The sequence below is a fragment of the Peromyscus leucopus genome, chromosome 5 (genome assembly GCF_004664715.2).
Source record: "Peromyscus leucopus breed LL Stock chromosome 5, UCI_PerLeu_2.1, whole genome shotgun sequence".
Taxonomy (NCBI): domain Eukaryota; kingdom Metazoa; phylum Chordata; class Mammalia; order Rodentia; family Cricetidae; genus Peromyscus; species Peromyscus leucopus.
Window position 1 is genome coordinate 8,471,835 of NC_051067.1, and position 24,014 is coordinate 8,495,848.

At 49.9% G+C, this 24,014-nt stretch overlaps 1 protein-coding gene and 1 pseudogene across 1 annotated transcript; one reads left to right on the forward strand and one right to left on the reverse strand.

The window, feature by feature from the left end:
• Positions 1-1,641: 1,641 nt before the first annotated feature.
• On the forward strand, positions 1,642-9,312 carry LOC114689514 (annotated as a pseudogene).
• A 3,878-nt stretch (positions 9,313-13,190) lies between these two features.
• B4galt7 (beta-1,4-galactosyltransferase 7) lies at positions 13,191-22,382 on the reverse strand. The gene is made up of 6 exons (XM_028863484.2): positions 22,236-22,382; positions 18,164-18,526; positions 15,896-16,121; positions 14,942-15,025; positions 14,397-14,501; positions 13,191-13,986 (listed from the first exon to the last, which is right to left on the reverse strand). Exons 1-6 carry the CDS (start codon positions 22,283-22,285, stop codon positions 13,831-13,833), a joined length of 984 nt encoding a protein of 327 aa, XP_028719317.1. The 5' UTR covers positions 22,286-22,382; the 3' UTR covers positions 13,191-13,830.
• Between the last annotated feature and the right edge of the window lie 1,632 nt (positions 22,383-24,014).

The window sequence follows — 24,014 nt, forward strand, 5'->3', positions numbered from 1 at the left end:
AATAGCTGTTTGGTGGTGGTGGAGTGCTGAAGGAGCGCAGAGAGTTAAAACCGTTCGACATTTCCAGAGTTAGTATTTCGGGAAGGGCAAAGCTTGAGCACTGAAAATTAACTGTTTCATTCCCTGTAAAACTTCGTGCCAGTTTGACATGGAGTGTTAGGTCGGGTTTTTAAAGGATTAAAACCCTCAGTGTTCTCAGATCTCTGGCCCTTTGAATAAAGCGCACCTCGCCGCCAAGTGCCTTCTGTTCTCTCATAGGTGAAGAAAACCAACCCCCTGCCTGGTGGGTGAAATGCCAGTAAGGAGCAGGTTCTTTTTATACTAATGCCAGGAAGCAAAATGGAAGTTGCAGTGACAGGCGCTTGTTGCCAGAAACTTGCTCCTTTTTCAGGGGGAGGGGATTCGAGATAGGGTTTCTCTGGGTAACAGCCCTGGCTATCCCAGAACTTGCTCTCTAGACCAGGCTGGCCTCGAATTCAGAGATCCACCTACCTCTGCCTCCTAAGTGCTGGAATTAGAGGCGTGTGCCAACATCACCCAGCGACCTCTCCCTCTCTCTCTCTCTCTCGCTCTCTCTCTCTCTCTCTCTCTCTCTCTCTCTCTCCCTCTCTCTGTCCCTCCCCCGTGGCAGATTATACTGTATATTGAGATATACTGTCTCAATATGATAAGATAAAAATAGAAATTTAAAAAAAAACATACACACCCCAAAGGTCAAAACAGAGCATACTGTTTACCTAAATTTTCTCGCTATCTAAAAGACCTTTCATTAGGTGGAACATCTTGTCATATCGACATGCAAGGAAGTTGTCAAATGTCAGAACGACCAATGAACCTAACTGGCTCCTACTGCCCAAAGATGGAACAATTTAAACAGAAAAACAAATAATTGCTGGGCAGTGGTGGCACAGGCTTTAATCCCAGCACATGAGAGGCAGAGGCAGGTGGATCTCTGTGAATTCAAGGACAGCCTGGTCTACAGAGTGAGATCCAGGACAGCCAGGGCTGTTACACAGAGAAACCCTGTCTCAAAAAACCAAGAAGAAGGAAGAGGAGGAATGAGAGAGGGAGGAGAGGGGAGGGGAGGGGCAAAAGAGGAGGAGAGAGAGAGAGAAGAAAGAGAAGGAAAAAGAAAGAGAAAAATGAATACTCAAATAGACTGGGAGAATTCATGTCTGGGATTACAACCCTGGCCAAACATAGGGGGCTGGGCTGGAGAGGTTGTTGTGGTGTCAGAAGCCTTTTAAACCCAGGAACAGGAAAAAGAAGCAAGTGTAGTTGCTGCCAGTGTGGTCCAGTTAGTGGGTTCTAGGCCAGCCAGGGCTGTATACTGAGACCCTGTTTCAAAAACCAGCAACAGTGGGTGTGGAAAGGTGCCTCAGCTGTTGAGTACGGACTGCTTTCCTGAGTCCCCAAGTTCTACTCCCAGAATCCACATGTCAGCAAACTGTAACTCCATTCCACAGGACCTAATGCCCTCTTCTGGCCACTGTGGGCGATGCATGTACATAGTGCACAGACATGCGGGCCAGACACCCATACACAAAAATATAAGTAATTTTTAAAAAATCAGCAATAGCAAAAGAAACAAAAGAATCTGATAGATGATAAATCTGAAAGTTATAACATCTTGACTATTTTTTAAAACTCTAACTGTGTGTACCATTATGAGTCTTACTTGTATCATTGTGTCATTTACTTGGAACCATGTTGGCACAAACATTCATGAATAAACTACAGCAAGCTAAGAGTCAGACACCCAGAAAATGGAAGCATGTGATATTAATTGGTTTTACCTGAGCTGAGTGTCATCTACAGCCCTGATGAACATGGGCTGACTGTACATGGGCACAGCAGATCTCTGGGAGGCAATGGAAGGGTTTTAAAGTTGGATTGTTCGGCGGCTTTTGTGCTTCTTTGGTGCAGACCTGGTACCTCTTTTGTGAAGCAGCAGCTGAGGAGACTCCCCCATGCTCACCAAGCCCAATGAAAAACCCAAGGAAGGAGACAAGCCTGACCACAGTGGTCGTGTTAATTTGAAGGTAGTGGGGCAGTATGGCTCTGTCATACAGTTTAAGAGTAGAGGCATTTAGTAAACTAATAAAAGCCCATTGGGAACAACAATGTCTGTCAGTGAGGAAGGTCAGATTCCCATTTGAAAAGCACTCACCCACACAGTTGGAAGTGGAGGCCCAAGATACAATGGACTTGTTCCATCAGCAGACTGGAGGTGCATGCTAAAATGAAACTTGCTACTTTACTCCAGAATTTTGTTCTATACCAATAGATGATCAGGTAGAAATCTGTAATTTGCCTGGCATGGTAATGCATGTCTTTAATTTCAGCATGGGGGAGGAAAAGGCATGTGAATCTCTGTGGATTTGAAGTCGGTCTGGTCTACACGGTGAGTTGTTGACAGCCAAGGCTACATAATGAGACCTGTCCCACAAAAACAGAAACAAAACAAAAAGCTGCTGTTTGGCCCATTCCATCCGGACTACTACTACACAGTTTTCTAGACTCTTACACTTTCCTTTTCCTAGTCCTTTACTGGAGAGAGTAACTGGTGTGTGTGTGTGTGTGTGTGTAGAAGTATATTATGCTAAAAAAAAAAAAAAAAAAAAAAAAAAAAAAAAGCTGGCGGTGGTGGCGCACACCTTTAATCCCAGCACTCAGGAGGCAGAGCCAGGTGAATCTTTGTGAGTTCTAGGCCAGCCTGGGCTAAAGAGCAAGATCCAGGAAAGGCACAAAGCTACACAGAGAAACCCTGTCTCAGAAAAAAAGACAAAAACAAAACAAACAACAACAAATAAAACCTAAATGTCCAATGTTGTTTTCTTAGTCACTGCTGTGATGCTGTAAAGAGACATCATGACCAAGACAACTCTTATTTAAAAAAGCATTTAGCTGAGTGTTGGTGGCATACACCTTTAGTCCCAGCACTTGGGAGGCAGAGGCAGGCAGATCTTTGTGAGTTCGAGGCCAGCCTGGTCTATAGAGCAAGTCCAGGGCAGGTTCCAAAACTACACAGAGAAACCCTGTCTCCAAAAACAAAACAAAACAAAAAGTGTTTAATTGTGGCTTGCTTACAGTTTCAGAGGGTTGGTCCATTATCATCATGGTGGGAAGCATGGAGGGGAGCAGTAGCTGAGAGATACATCCTGATCTGAAAGCAAAGAGAAAGAGAGACTGGGCCTGGCATGGGCTTTTGAAACCCACCCCTTCGTGACACACTTCTTTCCAAGACCATATCTACTCCAACAAGGCCACACCTGAAAGGAAGGTATGGATCAGGACTCCCAAGACCAAGTTCTCAGCACAAAGGATATTTGTGCGAGAGGGAGAAAGGTCAAGGAATAAGAGACACAGACAGGAAACAGAGGACAAGGGAGAATGGAGAAAGGAACAAGGGAGAGGGGGCAGGGGGATGACAATGGACTACTGGACAGAGAGGAAACAGACATGGCCCATAGGAAAATGGCAGTTTATAAAGATAAAAGGGGAAACCCCCTGTTAGGATGAATTGTTCAATTTTAATTGGGCATGGTAATTAGGTGAGCCAAAGGCAGCTTTTGATTGCTGAACTTCAATACTTGATAGCAGGACTTTGGTAGTCAGCCTCAGGAGGAGGAAGTGGCCAAATAAGGGAGCAGAACTTGGTGGCTGGCTTTAGGAATGTAACAGTGTTTAGCAAGGCAGAGTGTTGTGGGATATTAGTTTAACTATGTAAAGATATGTGTTGCATTTTTTACCTTGTCTGCCGAAGGGAACCGGTTTGGTCTAATAAAAAGCTAAATGGCCAATAGCTAGGCAGGAGGTATAGGTGGGACTTCCGGGCAGAGATAATAAGTAGGAGGAGGAATTTAGGTTTGGGAAAGAAAGAAGGAAGAAAGAAAAAGAGATGCCAAGGAGACACCAAGGGCCAGACAGACAGACAGGCACAGAGGAAGCAGATAAGTAGGACACACAGAATGAAAGAAAGGTAAAAAGTCCTGAGGCAAAACAGATGAATAGAAACAGATCAAATTAAATTAAAAGAGCTGGTGGGACAAGCCTAAGTTAAGGCCGAGCATTCACAATTAATAATAAGTTTTTTGTCTTTATTTGGGAGCTAGTTGGCAGCCCAGAGAAAATTCCAAATACAGCAGAGTGAATGGAGAAGAAGGATAAGGCCTGCCAGAGCCATGGTTGCCATGCTGGGGCTGGCCAGAGTCCCTTCAACACCTCCTAATCCTTTTCAAATAGTGCACTCCTTGGTGACTAAGCCTTTGGCTATATGAGCCTGAGGGAGCCATTCTTACATTTTGGTTAATGTCCAATGGAGATGGTATTGGGAAAGTTCCTTGAAAATATCCCCCTTCTCCTTTAGTGGCATGCTCATTCAGCTTTTATTTTATTATTTTTTAATGTGTTGAGTGTTTTACCTGCATGTATTTATCCATCATGTGCGTGTAGTTTCTGCAGAGGCCAGAAGAGGACATCTGAGCCTCTGGAACTGGATCTGATGTTTATAAATGGTTTTGAGCTACTGTGATGTGGGTGTGGGAACTGAACTGCAGTCCCCTGAAAAAGTAACAGATGCTCCTTACCATTGAGCCACCTCTCCAGTCCCCTCATTCAGCTCTCTTTGTTGTTGTTGATGAGACAGGTTCTCTCTCCTGAGCCCTGGCTGTCCTAGAATTTGCTCTGTAGACCAGGCTGGCCTCAAACTCAGAGATTTGTCTGCCTCTGCCACCCAAGTGGTAAATTATTTTCAATTTGTTGTTGTTGTTGTTTGTTCATTTGTTTGTTGTTGTTTCGAATCGGGGTTTTTCTGTATAAAGATCTGCCAGCACCATTTGGTGGTAAATTATTTTCTTAACAACAACAAAACTCCAACAACATAAAACTCGTTATATACCAATCTGGGCAGTGGTGGCTCACACCTTTAATCCCAGCACTCGGGAGGCAGAGGCAGGCGAATCTCTGTGAGTTTGAGGCCAACCTGATCTACAGAATGAGTTCCAGGACAGCTAGGACTACACAGAGAAACCCTGTCTCAAAAAACAAACAAACAAACAAGACCAACAACAACAAACCCTCCTTGTATACCTTGTTTAATCAGAAAATTGTATTTTTGTCTTTTTGGAGTTGGGGGGGGTTCTTTTGTGGGAGGTTGAGACAGGGTCTCACTCAGTAGCTCTGGCTGGCCTGGGACTCACTGTGTACCAGACTACCTTCAAACTCACAGAAACCTGCCTGAGTCTGTCCCTGCCTCTGAGTGCCTAGTATGTATGGAGGCCAGAGAGGTGTCAGATCCCTGGAACCTGAGTTACAGACAATGTGAGCCACCATGTGGATGTTAGGAATAGAACCTGGGTCCTCTGTAAGAACAGCAAGTCCTCTTAACCACTGAGCCATTTCCAGCACCCAATTCTGTCTTTACTAAAAACCACTGAGGCGTAAAATATATAGCATAAATTATACCTCCATAGAGTTGTTCTTCAATCTGGCACAGGGTTTGAAGATTCTCTGAGAGAAATGGAGTTTGTTTCTTGGTTCAGATGTTCTTAGCCTAGAGAACTAGAGGTCAGGAAACTCAACAGCCATCCAAGTCATTCTGAGCCAGTGGTTCCCAGGTCCATTGTCTCACAGTTGTGAAGAATGATGAGCAAGGACAGGAAGGAGACAGAATTTTCTCCCTGCTCAAGTGAGGGGACTTGAAAGTGAGCTGTCCCCTGGTTCCTTGGCTGGGTCCAACTGTCCCTAGTATGTGAGTCTGATGGGCTGGACCTGTTTGTAAAGTAGGGATTGAGTTGAGAGGCTCTGAACTGAGTAGGTGTGGGTACTCTGGGTAAGAGATAAGAGGAGAGCACTGTTCCAAGTTTCCAGGTCAGAGAGGGTGTCTTTGCAAGACAGAGCCTTTAAAACTCACACTCTCTGGGTTAACCTTCCAGCTTCTGAGCTGAGTTTCCGGCATTTGAGTAGTTCCTGTACTGACCTTCTGATAACGCTTGTCAGGAAGCTAGTACTGCAGATGTCTCCTTCTTAGGAGATAAAGTTAGCCCTCTGCCTGTCCTGAGTTCATAGAGAAGCTGGCCTTGCCGGCTCTAACGGTTTTTCTCTCTGCCTCTTCCTTATCTAACCCTAAAAAAGAAGTGCCCTTACTTCCAATCACTGTCAATAGGCTAGAAAAAATAATTCAACAGATAACCTGGCATGATGGTACACATCTTTAATCCCAGCACTCACAGGCTGAAACAGGAGACTCTTGATTTCAAAGTCAGCTTGTGCCTTGCTGGGTTGGGCCAAGGTGCCCCAGTGGGTGAGGGAGATACACCATGCAGACTCCTCCCCAGTGGGTGAGGGAGATACACCATGCAGACTCCTCCCCAGTGGGTGAGGGAGATACACCATGCAGACTCCTCCCCAGTGGGTGAGGGAGATACACCATGCAGACTCCACAGGCAGCAGCATGAAGTCACTAATACCATGCAGAAACAGCATCCATATCAACACGGAGAGTTTATCATAAGATGGGGTGGGGGATGGGGAGAAAGAGAAAGGGGAAAAAGTGGAGGTGTGCATACCTTATGGTGAGAAAGGAAGGAGAAGAAGGGAGGGGGTTTTCCTTAAAAGAGGCTTTACTTTACATCAGAACACAGGGCAGGTCCCCAAGGGACAGCCAGAATGCCAACAGATGAAATCAAAGGAAAATGAATGTTGTATGAATTTTCCTGGGAAGATATCAACAGACGTCTATCATCATCATCATCATCATCATCATCATCATCATTATTGAGATAGGGTCTCACTTTGTAGTTCCAGCTGTCCTAGAACTCACTATGTAGACCAGGCTGTCTTGAACTCACAGAGATCCACCTGACTCTGCCTCCCAAGTGTGCCACCATGCCTGGCAAACAGACATCTATTTACCCCAGATAAGGCACCAATAAATGACCAAAGAAATGAAGTACCCACGTCTAACCTAGTGAACCAGTGAGTTTATTGGTGTTACTTACAGAGCATGGATGACGTCACCAATCAACCTTGGTCCTCCAGCATGGTATCAATTCATAAAATCTCTCCTTTTGGATGCAGTGTGCTCTACAAAGGGTGCTTCCTGTCCTCAGTAACTGTTACCACTTCTACAACCTTGGAAAGGAACGCGTAGTCCTATAACTCTCTTGAGCTCCCTGAGCCTGTGAGTTGCATGAGCTTCTGCCCTCTTCAAGGAGGGGAAGTTTCCATTGGAAAGAAAGGGCTACACAACATGAAGAAGCCAAGTCAAAACACAGCCCCCATCCCGTTCTCCCTGGAGCCCGCCCTGTCCAGAATGTGCTCCAGGACTCACAAGCAGCTAAGTGATGCTGAGGTCCCTGCAGCTCGCTACTTTGCTGTGGAAGCCTTTACCTGTGTCAGGTCTGAAAGAAACGCCACTCCCCCAAATTCTGGCACCCGTTTCCTTCTACCAAAGGTATGGTTGAGGGAAGGTTTTTATTGTAGATATGAGGGAGAACACAGCCAGAGGCATCTAGAATAGTCCAGAACAGAGAGAGAGAGAGAGAGAGAGAGAGAGAGAGAGAGAGAGAGTAATAATTGAACATGGCCAGCAGACTGGCCCAGGCCTGAGAGGAGCCAGGTGGGAGGAGGGAGGAAAGAGGAAGACAGAGTCGGGGTGGAGTAGGGGGGCTAAGAGAGAGGGGGCCATGAGAGGAAGACAAAAGAGAGGGAGCACAGCTGGAATGGTGGTGCTAAAGGGAACGAGAAGGGGAGGGAGGGAAGCCTATGAGCAGAAGTTACGTGTGTGGGGCGTGGCGAAAAGACCCACAGGTAGCTGTGATACTGAGGAAGTCTGGAGGCCAGAGCTTCAGTATGCTAACAGGCACCACAGGTGGCCAGCCATTTGTCCTGAGTTCCTTCTAAACCTTACATCAAGCAATTGCTAAGAAACACTGAGGCACACCAGCAGATCTTAAATTGTATTTAGATTTGTTCTTGTTGGACATAGTTCATTTTCTCTTTATTTTTTTGAGGGGTGGGGGAGGTGTGAGACAGGGGTTCTCTGTGTAGCCCTGGCTCTCCTGGAACTCACTCTGCAGACCAGGCTGGGTTATTAAAGAAAAACTGGAGTGCAAGGCATGGAACACCTCCTTACAAGTTATTGGTCAGGGAGGCTCCAGAGGTCCCTGAAACAACCGTAGTAATTGCCATTGCTCCTGGTTACCTACCATATCTGCATGGTTATTGCCATCGCTCCTGGTTACCCACCATATCTACATGATTATTGCCATTGCTCTTGGTTACCCACCATATCTACATGGTTATTGCCATTGCTCTTGGTTACCCACCATATCTACAAGGTTATTGCCATTGCTCCTGGTTACCCACCATATCTACATGGTTATTGCCATTGCTCCTGGTTACCCACCATATCTACATGGTAAGCTCTTATTGCTGAAGACACCACACACTTTGGCTGCAGAACATAAACCAATCTCAAAGTTACTGGGAAACTTGCTCACCACTGGCTAGCTTCCATAGTGTCAGAGGTACTGTGCAGGTTGCTGGATGAGTGCTGGACCCTACGTGCCACAGTTCTGACCTGCCGGGTATGATGTGCCCACTGGTGCAGTTCTGGCATGACTGTGATGGGGGGTAACTAACCTCTTTCTGAGTGGATTTGAGGCCTGATTCCAAGCAGGGGATTTCATGCCTGGTACTCTTTTTTTTTTTTTAAGATTTATTTATTTATTATGTATACAGTGTTCTGCATGCATGTGTCCCTGCAGGCCAGAAGAGGGCACCAGATCTCATTACGGGTGGTTGTGAGCCACCATGTGGTGCTGGGAATTGAACTCAGGACCTCTGGAAGAGCAGTCAGTGCTCTTAACCACTGAGCCATCTCTCCAGCCCGCCTGGTACTCTTAACTCTAGTCAAAACCCATACCTGGAGAAGTCATAAGCCCTACGGTAGGTCCTGCTGTTGTTATTTTTTCTGAATGGCCACATTGTGAAATATTTATACTTACACTTGTAGACCTGGGCTACTCTCAACCCGGGTCAGAGAAACTCCTTTCTGCAGCATGCAGCCGTCAATGCAGAGACACAGAACTGGTCAAAGTGCTGTGAAGAACAGACTGCGTGCTCAACTTTAAATGGGACATCTTTATAAACACTAGCCTTCCCCACCCTCGCTAAGGCTCAGGGCACTTTGAGGAGCAGGCAGCAGAGATGGCAGCGGGAGCTGGAGAAGGGGAAGGAGTGGTGTGAAGTGCTCTCTCTGGACATGACATGGCGATCACGCTCACCCTAAACTCACAGCAGCTGTAGTTCCCTGACTGAGACCTACAGGAGACCAAGGCGACTAAACCCCTCAGACAGGGTAGATGATCCCCGAGTCTCATCTTACACCCAGGAGCTTTTGGTAGTTGACAGCCTCTGGGGAAGAGAGAGTCACTCGAGGGTGTGGACAGCAGTGAGTTCCCACGCTTCAGGGGAGCCTCCTGCGCCCTGCCACCCACATGCACACACGGACAGTACTAATGGGATTTAATGAGTTATCAAGTTAAAAAAAAAAAAGAATAAACAGAAAAGAAAAAGAAATCATGGAGTTAGGAGTTAGTCAAGGGTTTGGGGCTACAGAGGAAGTTGGAGGGGGGAAGTGGGAATATATATGATTATATTTCATTGTATGTATGCATGAAATCTTCAAAGAATCAACACAATCAACACAAGAGGCTGGAGAGATGGCTTAGCGGCTAAGAGCTCTTCTGGAGGTCCTGAGTTCAATTCCCAGCACCACATGGTGGCTCACAACCACCTGTAATGACATCTGATGCCATCTTCTGGCCTGCAGCAATACATGCAGGCAAAACACTGTATACATAATAAATGAATAAGTCTAAAAAAATCAACACATAATCGAGAAAATTAGATTTTTTTTTAATTGGGGGGACATTTCAAAACTGGCTGTCCTGGAACTTAATAGGTAGACCAGGCTGGCCTTGAACTCACAGAGATCTACCTGCCTCTGCTTCCCTAATGCTGGAACTAAAGGCATGTGCCACTATGTGACTGAGAAAAACGGATTTTTTTCCAAGGCAGGGTTTCTCTGTGTAACAGCCATGGCTGTCCTGGAACTCACTCTGTAGACCAGGCTAGCCTCAAACTCAGAGATCTGCCTGCCTCTGCCTCCTGAGTGCTGGGATTAAAGGTGTATGCCACCATGCCCAGCCCTTACTCTGGATTTTTTTTTTTTTTTTTTTTTTGGTTTTTCGAGACAGGGTTTCTCTGTGTAGCTTTGCGCCTTTCCTGGAACTCACTTGGTAGTCCAGGCTGGCCTCGAACTCACAGAGATCCGCCTGCCTCTGCCTCCCGAGTGCTGGGATTAAAGGCGTGGGCCACCACCGCCCAGCTTTACTCTGGATTATTAAACCTGAAATGATCCTCCTAGAACACAGATCAAAATCTGCCTAGATTCTGTGTGAAGACTGTGAACCCCTAGGGGGGGGAAATTGCTTAGTGTGGCATTCCCAAACTATGACTCACTGTAACCCATTCTAACCTTCCCTCTGCCCATCCCCCTGACTCTGGAGAACCTCTCCCTGGCTCCTGAGCCCAGTGCTCTCTCCAGTTACTTTATACATGTAGATTCCTCTGGAAGCTTCCCTCATTCTGACAAACTCTTACTCCACCAGCAAGCCTTCCCCAGGCTTGTGTAGCCTGTTCCTGTGCAGTACTCTGGGACACACTGATGTCACTTGGGAGTTCCTCAGGTCAAGGGACCTCCCTGGCATCAAACCAATCGTTTTCCTTGAGGCAGAAGAGCCTGGGGGCCCAATCCTTTGCATCTCCTTTAGCCAGCTTTTCTCCAGGAGGTGGGGCAGTATCCCACCCTGGCAGCCCTCCCTGTGGGTCCTCTAGGGAGGAGGCTGGGGCACTGTCACGTGAGCTCTGGAGGTGGAGAGGCCCACCCCAAGCCCCAGCCTTTGACATCTGCATCAGGCAAGCTCCTTGCCTCTGTATGCCCGGCCTTGTCATCTGTACAGAAATAAGTAGCACCTAGCTCTTAGGTAGTATGATGGCTATTCTTGGTTGCCAACTTGACCACATCTGGAATTAACTAAAATCCAAGTTAGTGGGCATCCTGTGAAGGTTTGTCTTAATCGGATTATTTGAAGCAGGAAGACCCACCCTAAACCTGGGCCACACCTTCTGTTGGCAGCCTACATAAAAGGACATGGAAGAAGGACGCTTTGCTTTTGCCTGCTTGCCCTCACTCTTGCTGGAAAGTTCATCTATCCTGCTATGGAGGCGTGCATTCCTTCACTGATATTAGAACCTACTTCTTTGGAATTCCAACATAGACTGAAGGCCAGCTAAGATATTCAGCCTTGTGTATTGAACAACTATTAGATTCTTAGGAGACAGCCATGGTTGAATTAGCTGGACCACAGCCTGTAAGTCACTCTAATAAATCCCTGTTTAATATATATATATAGTAGATGCATCCTATCAGTTCTGTTCCTCTAGAGAACCCTAACACAGGTAGCAAAGTAGTGATTGCTCTCTGGATGATGGGCATTTTTCCCATACCCACACTGGCGAGGTGTGCTTATGTCCTGGCACATTTTATCCACATTCCCAGTAGCAAGGTAGGAATGTCAGCTGGAGCCAGTGCATAGAGCGGGCAAAGAAAACATGGAGGCAGATTGTCATCTGCTTCACCCCCGGCCCACCAGGATTCAATACTCTTCCATTCCCTGGGAATGGGAAAGAATCGGGACCAAGGGAGGGAGGCTGCAGATGTGGGGTGCACCAGCTCCTGCCAGGGGTGCCCACCAGCACAATGATGATGACATCACACAATGGAGAGACAGTAGCCATTGGGGAGTAGGAGCAGAGAGCTGCTTCTTGGCCTTTCTTCCGCTGGTTCCACATCCCCAGTACAGGTGCACAGGACCCTCACCTTTTCAAGTTCTTCTACACGCCAGGTAAATGCAGAGCCGGGGGCTTTGCTGTCACATCCCCAAGAGGCGTGAGTAATTGCCCACGTTACATGTAAACCCAAGGTGAGAAGACAGGAGCAAGCGGGCAGCACCTCCTCTGTCTCCACAGATACTGTAAGCCAGGCAGGCTTGTCTCTCACTGCTTGGTGAGGCTCTGTTCCTGGGCAGCCTCAACTTACAGTCACAAGGACCCTAAGTTAGACTTTGGAACCTGAGGCTTCCCCCCGTCTCAGCCTGCACCTCTCAACTTAAGCCCAGGCTGTACAGGACACAGTCCTCCCAGCTGCACGCAGCGGGCCTGAAATCATCCCGAGTCTTCGGAACCAAAGCTCTGGACTCTACCCTCTCAACTCTGGAATCCAGCCCCTTCCTTCCACCGCACTTTGGGTGTCCCAGTGCTAAACGAAGCACCCTAACCACACCAAATGTCCTTCTAGCTCCTGCTCCCGGTGCAAGGCAAGCCTTGCTGGAGGACTGCACTGTGAACCACTCCTTTCATGCTCTTGTTGGTGCTGGGTGTGAGAGCTAACATTATGTTTTAAATCTAAATGACTGAGCTTAAGAGATCTAAAAACAGAAACGCCTCTGCCCTGTGAGCCCCACTCGCCAAGGACAGAGAACTTCCTGCAATGTTGTTCATGTAAGACAGCAAGTCACACATTACCACTTCAGTAAACTAGGCTGTTGCCCCAGCTGCACAGGATGCCTCTGATCACAGGCAGGCAGGAGGCACATCAGGATGTGTGCTCGCCCCTGGCTGGACTAAAGTGGGAGCGCATAGCCTCGGGGGGTTGTCTTTACAAGCAAAAAATGTAATTCTGTGCCATACTCTGGGAATCCTGGGTATGGACCTGGCCAGTGTCCATTGTCCTGGCCAATGTTTAGTAAAGCTTGCCTTAAATTTGGCTCAAAACTTATGGTAGTGGGCTCATTCTCTCCCGGTGGGGTTAACAGGAGGCTTCCTCCCACGTCACTCCCCAATCCCACGCTCTACTTAAGCAGACAACCTCCCCTCCAGCCACGAGAAGACTCTAGGGACTCCGCAGTTTCTCCTCAGGTTCTCCCCACCTCAGCTGTCCTGTCCACACCCCTACACCTCTCCCCCCACCCCACCCCCACCCCCTGTTGGGTCCTGAGAATCATGGTCTTCGGCACTCACCCTTTGTCAACCAAAGGTGGCAAACCAGTGGTCCACAACACTTCGTTTGGCCTCCATAGCTTATTAAAGTTTTAGTCAGCTGTTACCATTTAAAAATCAGAAAATTCTGCATAAGGATCCAGCATTCTAGTTTCTTTTGAAAAGTGAGACCTGGTGACCCAAGCACCCCACCCCCACACCAGTCCTCCATGGTGACAACCAGCTATAGCTAGTATTAGCCGGTCCTTCGCTCCCTTGAAGCTAATGCTCAGCCTTCTGAAGTTCTAAGCCTCCTAATAGCCACTGCCATACACACCAGCCATGGCGGCTTCTGACTACATCTTTGCACGAGGCTCTTCTTCCAAAGGAGCAGAAGGCTGGGGAGGCTGTCCGAGCCCATCTTTCCTTTGCCTCGGGCCTCAGCGTGGGTGGGCGGGCAGAGCAGGGTAAGCAGGAAGGCAGGGTGGAGAATCCCAGTCAAGAGCCCAGCTCCAGCCTCTCTCTGGCAATTTTCCAGCAGCATCCCAGGAACTGCCTGTGTCCTGTCTTGAGCCTGGCTGGGGCCAGGCTGCCGCAGATACAAAGCTGGCTGGCTCTTCCTGCAGGCCACCCTGCGTCCTGGGCTGGGCCTCAGGCCTGAGGTTTCCTGAGCTTGAGCAGCACTGAGGTTGGAATAACAGGCTTCCATACTGTTCAGCCAACTCAGCCAAATATGCACCACGGGGTGGCTGCCTTGTCACAGTCCAGCACGATATTGAGAACAGTGCAGGGGGCCCCTCCTACAGACAGCGCTGTGCGGGAATCCACCCGGTACTTCACAGTGTTCAGGCCTCCCTCCCGGTCCACCTTGAATTGCTCCTGGGAAGAAGAGAAGGAAAGAACATGAACTCACACTTCATGATGCCAGCTGCCCACCCATCTCCACTGAAAGAGGAGCGCCCAAAGCTGCCCTTTTGCCAAGCCTGCACCCCGTCAGTAAGGAGAACCCACTTTTCTGTGGGGCAAATACACCTCCAAGAAAGGGATTCCGGCACCTTCAGTTAGGCCTTCCCACCCCAGCCTCCATGGGTCAGGTCTGGGCTGATCCACAGTGCCCAGACGCACACAGCAGCCACCAAGCAGGGCAAGGTGCCCATGGAGAATGCCCATCAACTGACCTGACCCAGCAATGAGAGGATGACACCATTTGGGCAAAAAGAGAACTTGGTGAAACGATAAGGCCTATTGGTTCCGACCTATCCCTCACCCCTGCGGAAACTAGCCAGCACCTGTTTTTGAGCTGCAATGCGTTTCTGGTCCCTCTTCCGCCAGGCTGGGTCATGCAAGTGGCGAAATGTCTGGTACCCAGTTGTGATTCCTGAGGGGCGGAAAAGCTAAGGAAAACAAAGGAAGCAGGGGTCAGGCTGCCTCTCTGGTCATCTTGGCCCTTACCACTGACTCCTCAGGGACCCCACTGGCTGCCATCCTGCAGGACAGGAGACTCTACAGAGAGCCCTGCAAATCGGGGTGAACGCGGGATCAGAACCAGGGAGACCAACTGCAAACCCTAAGATGCAGCAAGTAAAGGGATCCTCCGGACAGCCCCTCAGGAAAGCCAGGTAGCCCAGGGCCAGGCAGAGCCACGGCAGGGCCACGCAGAGCCACGGCAGGGCCAGGCAGGGCCACGGCAGGGCCAGGCAGGGCCACGGCAGGGCCAGGCAGGGCCAGGCAGGGCCAGGCAGAGCCACGGCAGGGCCAGGCAGGGCCAGGCAGAGCCATGGCAGGGCCAGGCAGAGCCACGGCAGGGCCAGGCAGAGCCACGCAGGAGCCTTACCTGGAGGCCAGCTCCCTTGATGCGGCGGTAGAACTCATCGTCCTCTCGGCCCCAGCCCCAGAAGCGGTTGGACATTCCGTTGCACTGACACAAAGACAGGCAGTGTCTGTCACATGCCCTCCTCCCAGGGTGCACTTTAGTCTCTTACTGCTCGGGAGAGCCAAGTCTGAGCCCAGCCAGCCAGGCTCCCTGTCTTCTTCCTGCCCTGACTGCTCTGAGTGATACAGGTCCCTTCACTCTGCAGTGGGGATGCGGGGTGGAAGGAAAGGGTCAGCACATCTCAGGCCCTCCCCACTGCTAACGGGGCCTTGAACTTGTATGTGATAAGTGTCTCGAGTGTCGGCTCCCTTCAGAGGGCAAAACTGCCAACCTCGATAGCTTTTGCCTTCCTCTCGGACCAGTTCTCCCAAGATGGCTGTGCCCAGGTCTTTTCCTGTGTTTGAGGGACAACCCTGACGAGCATTTGCTCAGGGGCTGTAGTCACGGAGGACAGAGAACAGTCACTCCGATCTTCTCACCCCTCTGTGTCCCTGGGTCCCACCAAGAGCCGGTGTGCTTAGTTTGGGACTCCTGTCTAGATTCTGGGTTGGGGTGGGGAGGGGCTCCCTCTCCCACCAGCCAGGCCGTGTTTTAAGGGCCATGCAGCCTTCTCACACGAGGAGGGAGGGCCTGGCGACAACGCCAAGAGGGAGATTCTGCAGCCATCACATCTCCAGCTCTCTGTGGCCAGCTGGCACAGGGGCTTCCGTGGCCACAGCAGCGCTCTCCCTGGCTAATGTGCTCATTCCTGGTCCTGTCTTATGTCTCCGGCTGCTGCTGAGTCCACTGTCAAGCTCAGGCAAGACTCCATCTGCTGGGCCCCAGGAAGCTGCACTCCCCCCACAACTGCCTAGGCCCATGGCGGGAAAGATCCCCAGCATTTAAGTGAGTAGAGCAGGTAGGGCTGGACCTCACCAGCTGGTAGTGCTGCTTGGAGAGCAGCAGAATGCCGCCTACATAGGTCTTGTAGTGGTAGAGAGGGTGGAGCTCTGGGGAGGCCACGTGGAAGGGCCCAGCCTCTGGGAAGCCATAGTCCAGCTCCTCGTTGAGAGGGAGCAGATCCACGTCGTGCATGGCAATGTAGTCTGTGCTGTTGCTGCTCTCCAGGAAGCCCACGTTGATGAGCGCTGCCCGATTGAACCTGCGCGAGAAAAACGATGCTACGGAGCGGAAGCAAGCTTCTTCACCAACCTCGCTCTAGCCCTGGCTGTGCAGGAGAATTTCTTCCGCGTCACCACCCAACCCTGTCGTCACTGTCCCCTCTGCTTGCTGCACAATGTTTACGGAGCACTTACTACACGCCAAACTGTTCAAAGCCACTCTGGAAGAAAGAGCGTCGAGAACCAAATCCTGTTCTCAAGGACTTTCCAATGGGAAGGGGCAAGTCAGAGCCAAACAGGGCGGAAGGAAACTGGCGGGGGAGGCGGGCAGCTGTCCTCCACAGGGCTGTCGGGACAGCCAGGATGGCGCTTCAAGCTGGAACTTGAAGGCCTGATCACATGGAAGCTGGAGACAGGGCCCCACACAGAGGAGAGTAACTGCCAAGGCCACCAAGAGCAGACACCAGGAGGACATTGAGAAGAGACTAGGGAGGGACAGACACTGAGAGGCAAGAGGTGATGGTGGGCAGCAGAGGGAACTGTGAGAACTGGGCAGACTCCAGACGTGATTTGCTGATGGTCTGGATGCTGTGACGAACAAAAAGCTTTTTTGGCTTGCATAACTGGAACTATGTAGCTTCCTCTTCCTGAAATGAGGAAGAGGGGAAAGAAAGCAGGTCTGAGGGAGTAGCAATCATAAACTCAGCTATGATCCCGTTGGGACCACCAGATGGAGGCATCACGAGGGAGGCCGAATATGCAGACCTGGAGCTCAGACTAGGGAGTTCCCAGTCATTGAATACCAGGAGATGAGATGGGACGGGATTGTCCACGGGGAGTCTGCGACTGAGGAGAGGGGGTGCTGAGGGCAACGCTGAGAGATCAGAGACGGGGAGAGGGGCAATGAGATGAGCAGGGCTGGCCACTGAGACGGAGAAAACCAGAAGTTAAGCAGAGGCATCAGAAGGACAAAGATCTGCTTAAGAGAAGCCACTGATGGGGGAGGATGAGAGCCTGGGATTATGGGAGTCACCTGTGACCTCAGTGAGGGCTGTTGCAGATCATAAGAGATGTCTGTTGAAAGAGTCTCGAAGATAATCCCAGCACTCAGAAGGTGGATCTCTGAGTTTGAGGCCAGCGAGTTTTCCAGGACAGCCAGGGCTATAGAGAAACCCTGTCTTGAGAGAGAGAGGAAGAAGGGAGAGGGGAGGGGGGGGGAGCCTTGAAGGAAGGAATAAAGAAGTAGGGTGATAGCAGTGGGGGTATCAGACAGAGGAGTCTTTTCCCTTCTTTTTCTTATCTTTTGTTTCTCTCTCACATTTTTTTTTAAGACAGGGTCTCACTATGCAGCCCTGGCTATCCTGGAACTTGATATGTAGCTGGCTTTAAATTCCCAGAGACCCACCAGCCTCTGACTCCCCAGTGCTGGGATTAAAGGAGTGTATCGCCTTTCCTGGCTCCCTCCTTTTAAAACATTGAGTGTGTGTGGAAGTCACAGAATGGTGAGGTCAAAGGACAGCCTGTGAGAGTCCGACTTCTCCTTCCACCATGTGGTTCACCAGGCTTGGCGGCAAGCTCCTCACCTCCCCCCACTCCTGCCTTCCTGAGGACGCTGTCTCTGAGCATCTGTGTGTGCTGACGGAATCCCGGAAGAGGAAGAGCAGACTATGCAGAAGAGGCCCCAGGGCCACAGCACTGACCTTGAGTAGCAGAGAGGGAGAGGAATCCAAGGCCACAGTGGGAGACAGTCCCAGGGAGGGCTGGGACTGTCACTGCCGGGAGGGAGTGGAGATGGCAGGGAGGAGGAAAGTGCCCTCCCGTGACCTTGAATCACTGCTTCTTCTCACGTCCGTATACAAGTTATTCCACATACAGAGATCTTTCTAGAGTAGACATCAGATCGGGGCCCACTCCAAAGGCTCCACTATATCCGGTGGGAGGGGCCTACCCCTCCCACCATCTGGCCCTTCCTCCCAGTAGCCCCGCTCAGGCCCAAGGCCACTGAGCAACAGGAACCGCGCTAAGAACCACGGGCAAGGAGAGGCACGGGAACGGTGCTGCGGGCTCAGGAGCCGGTCCTCACCTGAAATGATCCACCTGGTTGAGCACATAGATGTGGTGCGGGACCTTTTTCCTGCTTAGGAAGCGGTGCATGTGGGGCACAAAGACCAGGAGCTCCTCAAAGCGTTCCCGGAAGGGCACCAGCACTGCCAGGCGGTGAGGTCCCCACGATGCATCTTCTTCCCAGTGCTCAGGGGGCGGCTCTGGAGGGCAAGCCCGAGGCGGGCCCGCGGTCTCCTGCCCTTGTCCCCTGGTCACCTGGGCCATGTCTCCAGAGCAGCTGAGCTGCAGCCAGAGCAGGGAGAAGAAGACCAGCAGGAGGAAGGCGATGAAGAGGTGGAAGACGGAGCACTTCCTGCGGAGGCCTCCGGGAAGCAACCTGGCCCTGGGATAAGAGCAGGGAGGTCAGGAGGGCAGGGCAGCTGAGATCCTTTCAAGACCCTTTCTCTGGCCTCGTCCTCCCGGCTCAGATAACTACTGGTCACCTCTAAATACCTAGGAATTAGTGCAGAAGCAATGTTTAATATTGCTCATGCTACTACCATATATGATCAGCCCATTCACCTCTGTAGGCCCAGCCTGTCCTACCCCGGGACACTCTCGGCCCATTCACCTCTGTAGGCCCAGCCTGTGCTACCCCGGGACACTCTCGGGCCATTCACCTCTGTAGGCCCAGCCTGTGCTACACCGGGACACTCTCGGGCCATTCTCCTCTGTAGGCCCAGCCTGTGCTACCCCGGGACACTCTTGGACGCTCACAGGTGACAGGGCTGCCCCAGCTCTTCAGCGATTTCTCACATTCTGAGGGGCTCCTGGTAAGAGTGCTCAGGGAAAGGGAGAGGCTCATTGTGTCGTATTTGTTTCTCCCTAGGACAGTGTTTGGAAGTCCTTAGCCAATGGCAGCGATTCCAGTTTAGAAAGATACAACCCACTGACTTCCAAACTCCAAACTCACTCCCCAGAAAATTCACCCAGCAGAACTGTTATTTTGTCGTGCTGTTAGGGTGCCCAGAACGCTCCCCAAGAGGGGTGTGTACTGACATAAACCCCAGGCAAAATGGCCAGTATCTAGTCTAGGAAGCTCAAAGAAGCTCAAAACTGCCCAACGTGAGGTCCAGAGGGAGAGTGCAGATCACTGGGTAGTCCATAGGACAGGAGCTAAAGGAAGGGACAGAGCTGGGCTCAGCATCTGCACCCAAATGAAAGAAACCGGACAAACAGCTGGCGATCTCAGACACTGGGGGACTCGGGGAAACTGCCCTTCAGTTAACAATGGCAAAAGAACATGTGGAAAGTCTTGCATGGTGGCCATGGTGGATGGGTTTCCAGTTCAAGGTCAAACTGGGTTACAGGGTGATACTGTCTCAAAAACAGATGAAACAAAGAAGCAAAAAAGAAACAGTGAACTTCACATTTGCCCTCCTCTCAAAGCTCCTGATACCAGGAAAGGATCTGAGAAACCTAAGAAGGAAGCTTCCTCTACAGTTGCTCCTGCCTCCCTGCCCAAGCGATCAGTAAAGAAATCTCCTTTAGCCTCTACGAGTCAGGAATTGGTTTTTTTTTAAGACACAGTTTCTCTGTGTAGGCCTGGCTGTCCTAGAACTCGCTCTGCAGACCAGGCTGGCCTCAAACTCTCAGAGATCCTCCTGCCTCTGCCTCCCGAGTGCTGGCATTAAAGGTGTGTGCCACCACCTCCTGGCCGGTTATCAGATCTTGTAGACACTACCTCCTAAGTTCTCCTGCGATAGTCTTGACTACTGGTCCTCACCCTGCTCTTCACTTTCAATCTTACAGCTGCTCTGCCTTGGCTTACAAGATCAAAGCCAAAGCCCTTTGTCTGGCAGTCAGAATCCTCTGACAAGGTACTGTGGTTTTGTCAAATCTCCACTTTCTAACAAGCATTCACTCTCATCCTGAGTAACGGGAGACCTTTCCACTTGCCACATTCTTCCTGCTCCACCTCTTACCCCACATGTTTCTCCTACTTGATACCTCCTTATTTTAACTGCTTAGCAGTTTCTTACCAACCTTTCAAGGCCAAAGATCCATGTCATGGCTATCACGGCCCCCACCAAGTTCCCTGCTTTGTGTTCCCAGGGTACCTGGCACTTCCCTCTTTACATCACCTATGTGTGATGAGCTGCATGATCCTACTTTCAGAACATGTCATATTCTTTTCTATGGCCTCAGGCCCAGTCAGACAGCAGACAGCTTGCCAACTGAGTACGGGAAGGGTGAAAGCAGTCCAAGCATGCTTTAAGTTGTATGCTGGAGCCACATCCAAGCCTACCTTTCAAAAGACACAACTGCAAATCTGGCAGCCAGCAGCCCTGAAGCCAGGCCCAGGTCCCACATGCAGCTGCTAGGTTGCGTAGCAGGACCGCCCTCACCGGCTTTCTGACTTACCCCCCATCATCTTGTGGTGATGGTTTCCACTGTGGAGCAGTAGAGCCCAGACCTGCAAATGGTCTGACAAGCCTGGAACCTTTACAGATTCTTTCTTGCACTCTGGGCTCTTTCTGGGAGCGGGGTGGAGACTTAGACGATGAACAATGGGTAATAGACCTCCTTTGGGGGGAATAAGCAATGACCATTATCCAAGAGTATGGCATGGATTGAACAGTCCATGCACTTCCTTATGATGTTTCTTCAATTCAACTTGCCCTTTCTACGAGAATTGTAGTGCCCAAGGGCACTCTCATTCTTTGCTTTAAAGGCCAAAACCACTGAGGGTCCCGATTCTATCAATAAAGCTGATGATAGTGGACATTGAGAACTGATATTGTTGGTGCCACCTGGTGGTAGTCTCCAGAACTGCAGTCCCAGGTGTTCCCACACCCATGTTCTGAGGGGCATTTTAAAAAGGGGTAGGTTTCCTCTATCAGTCAACACCTAGGGCTAATTAGAGGTGCTTCAAACCCAAGCACGCTTGTTCTACAGCTAGTACACAGTTACTGCAGTGCTTTATACTTGCTGCGTGGGTCTTTGCCACTGTATCAAAAGCACAGAATGGACATCATTCTATTTTTCTGAGAACACAATAAAAGAAACGGATCAGAAGATGGAAATTCTCCTCTACTTCCTCCAAATATCATCTTCATTAATCCCCAAAGAACCGTTCCAAGTAGATAATATGATTCCTCATTTCAGAGATGGAAAACTGAGGTCAGAAAAATTAACTGGTCTGTTTCTGGCCACCATTCACCATGTTTCTATTATATTACTGTTACATTTTAACACCAAATCTTAAAAAAAAAAAAAATTGTGCCCACTAAACTCGAGTCTTACTAAACATGTCACTCATTAAGTGAATACCCACTAAGGTGTGTTTGGGGGAAGAAGGATGGGAGAGGGGAGCATATTTCAAGTCTGAAGTATATTGTCCCTATAAATCTAGGCAGAGAAATCACCTCCCCAATTCTGCTTCAGGGAGAAATATCTTAAACTCAGGTCAGGCCAGACTCACACCTAACACTCGAGGCTGGACCCATGCAAGTACAACAGCACAGGAAATGAACTCATGGGTGGGTCTAGTATAAGCCAGGCAATGGCTAACCAACCAGGCAGAGAACATAGGAAGCTTCTGTCTGGTGTGATCTTCCGGGCCAACCGCAAAGTATGAAGAATTATGAAAGAAAGGGGTAGGATCTGAAGTCACATGGATGTGATGAGGCAGACAGAAATGAAATACAGACCCTCAGTGCCACAACATAGAGAGATCCTCTGTAAGAAGTGAACGGAATCAGTGTCCCGCAGGAAAACAGATGAACCAGTGAGGGAAAAAGACACACACAAAAGACACATGGGAGAGAGGGATTAAATAGAGGAACAAACACAAAGAGAGATCAATGCAGAGAAGACACAGAGACCGTGACCGAGACACAGGGCCCGAGAGAGACATATGCAGAATGGAAGCTGGTAGAAAAAGAGAGCCATGCAGCCAGTGCCAATGACTCCCTCCCCCAAAACCACAGACCCTTAGGGTGACCCCCAGAAATGCAGACGCGACGGCGTCAGGCTCCTAGATTCTGCTGGCGTTAAGGAAAATAATGGCACCCGAGAGGACGCGGCTCCGGCTGGTCGCCGCCGCTCACCTGCCGTCCTCCCAGGGCAGCTGCGCCGCTTTCCTCCGGGAGGGCAACATCGTGGGGAGACACAGCTGGACATGGAGCTCTAGCTCCAAGCCCGGCCGCCAGGCCTGCCCGGCCTACGCGGCGTCTCCGCCTCCGCCCCGCCCCCCGGTCCGTCGGGTCCGTCCCTCCGGCCGGGCCGGCTGCACCCCAGCGCCGCCGCTGGAAGGTTCTGCTGCCCGAAGAAACCCGCCGGCGGGACCCCGCTTCACAGTCAACAGGAACCCGCTGGATGTCACAAAAAAAGGGGGGGGGGCAGCTCCTTCCCCTCACCCAGGTCAAAGGCCTCCAAACCAGCTGAGCATAGCTGGGACTAGACGTGCACTCCAGAACAGCACTTCTGGGATAAGGTGCATCTTCCTCATTTTCCCCAGTAAAGGCTGGCAGCATCACAGCATTGTCAGCCCAGCAGAATAAGCATGTAAACTTGGAGCACAATAGCCAGTTCAGGATTCAGGGCTGGGTTCGGTAGACTCACCAAATAATAGGAGCTGAGCTCTGAACACTGACTGCGATCCAAACCCTGCTCCGACAATTCAAGTATGTTCTGAGGCAAGTCAACTTTTCTGTGACTGTTTCGCCACTTGGGTATAAATTGTTCCTATTCTGTCTGGTCATTGTAGAAACTGTGAACTGACTTGTGCAATGCTGGCACAGTCACCACTATATAAATGCTGTCGTCCAGTGTTTAAAGAGAACTGAAGCACTGACGAGAGGACCAAGCTCCCTACCTGCTCAGTCTCTGTGTGCATTTATCCACTCCCTTACCCATTGCCAGCTCCCCTCCTCCCCACGAAAGAAAGAGGCAGTTACTGGATGGACTTGACCTCTGCTCTTCTTTCAGGAAAAATTTAATATTCTAATAAATACCTAATATCTATTAAGTCCTACTCTGTGGCAATTATTATTCTAAATTCTTTACTAATGTACTCTTTCCTTTTTTGTCAAAAGCCAGTTTTTAATTATGAAAAAGCAATGTGATCTAGAAACTGACACACCAGTATCTAATAAAATGACACAGTAGATTTCCTAAATAATTTACAAAGAGCAGAAACTGGTCTTGAGGGGCTGGAGAGATGGCTCGGCGGTTAAGAGCACTGGCTGTTTTTCCAGAGGTCCTGAGTTCAATCCCCAGCAACCACATGGAGGTTCACAACCATCTGTAATGAGATCTGGTGCCCTCTTCTGGCCTGCAAGCATGCATGTAGGCAGAACACTGTATACATAATAAATAAATAATTTTTTTTTAAGATTTATTTATTATGTATGCAGTGTTCTGCCTGCATGGCAGAAGAGGGCGCCAGATCTCATTACAGATGGTTGGGAGCCACCATGTGGTTGCTGGGAATTGAACTCAGGACCTCTGGAAGAACAGCCAGTGCTCTTAACCGCTGAGCCATCTCTCCAGCCCCCATAAATAAATAAATCTTTAAAAAAAGAAATAGGGCCGGGCGTTGGTGGCGCACGCCTTTAATCCCAGCACTCGGGAGGCAGAGCCAGGCGGATCTCTGTGAGTTCAAGGCCAGCCTGGGCTACCAAGTGAGCTCCAGGAAAGGCGCAAAGCTACACAGAGAAACCCTGTCTCGAAAAAACCAAAAAAAAAAAAAAAAAAAAAAAAAAAAAAAAAAAAAAAAGAAATAGAGAAACTGGTCTTGAACAGTGTTCCCCTCCCTGCACACCCCAGTTCCCCACACTGAGCTGATAAGTAGGCCCCAAGAGCTCAGGCTTGTACAATATACAAAT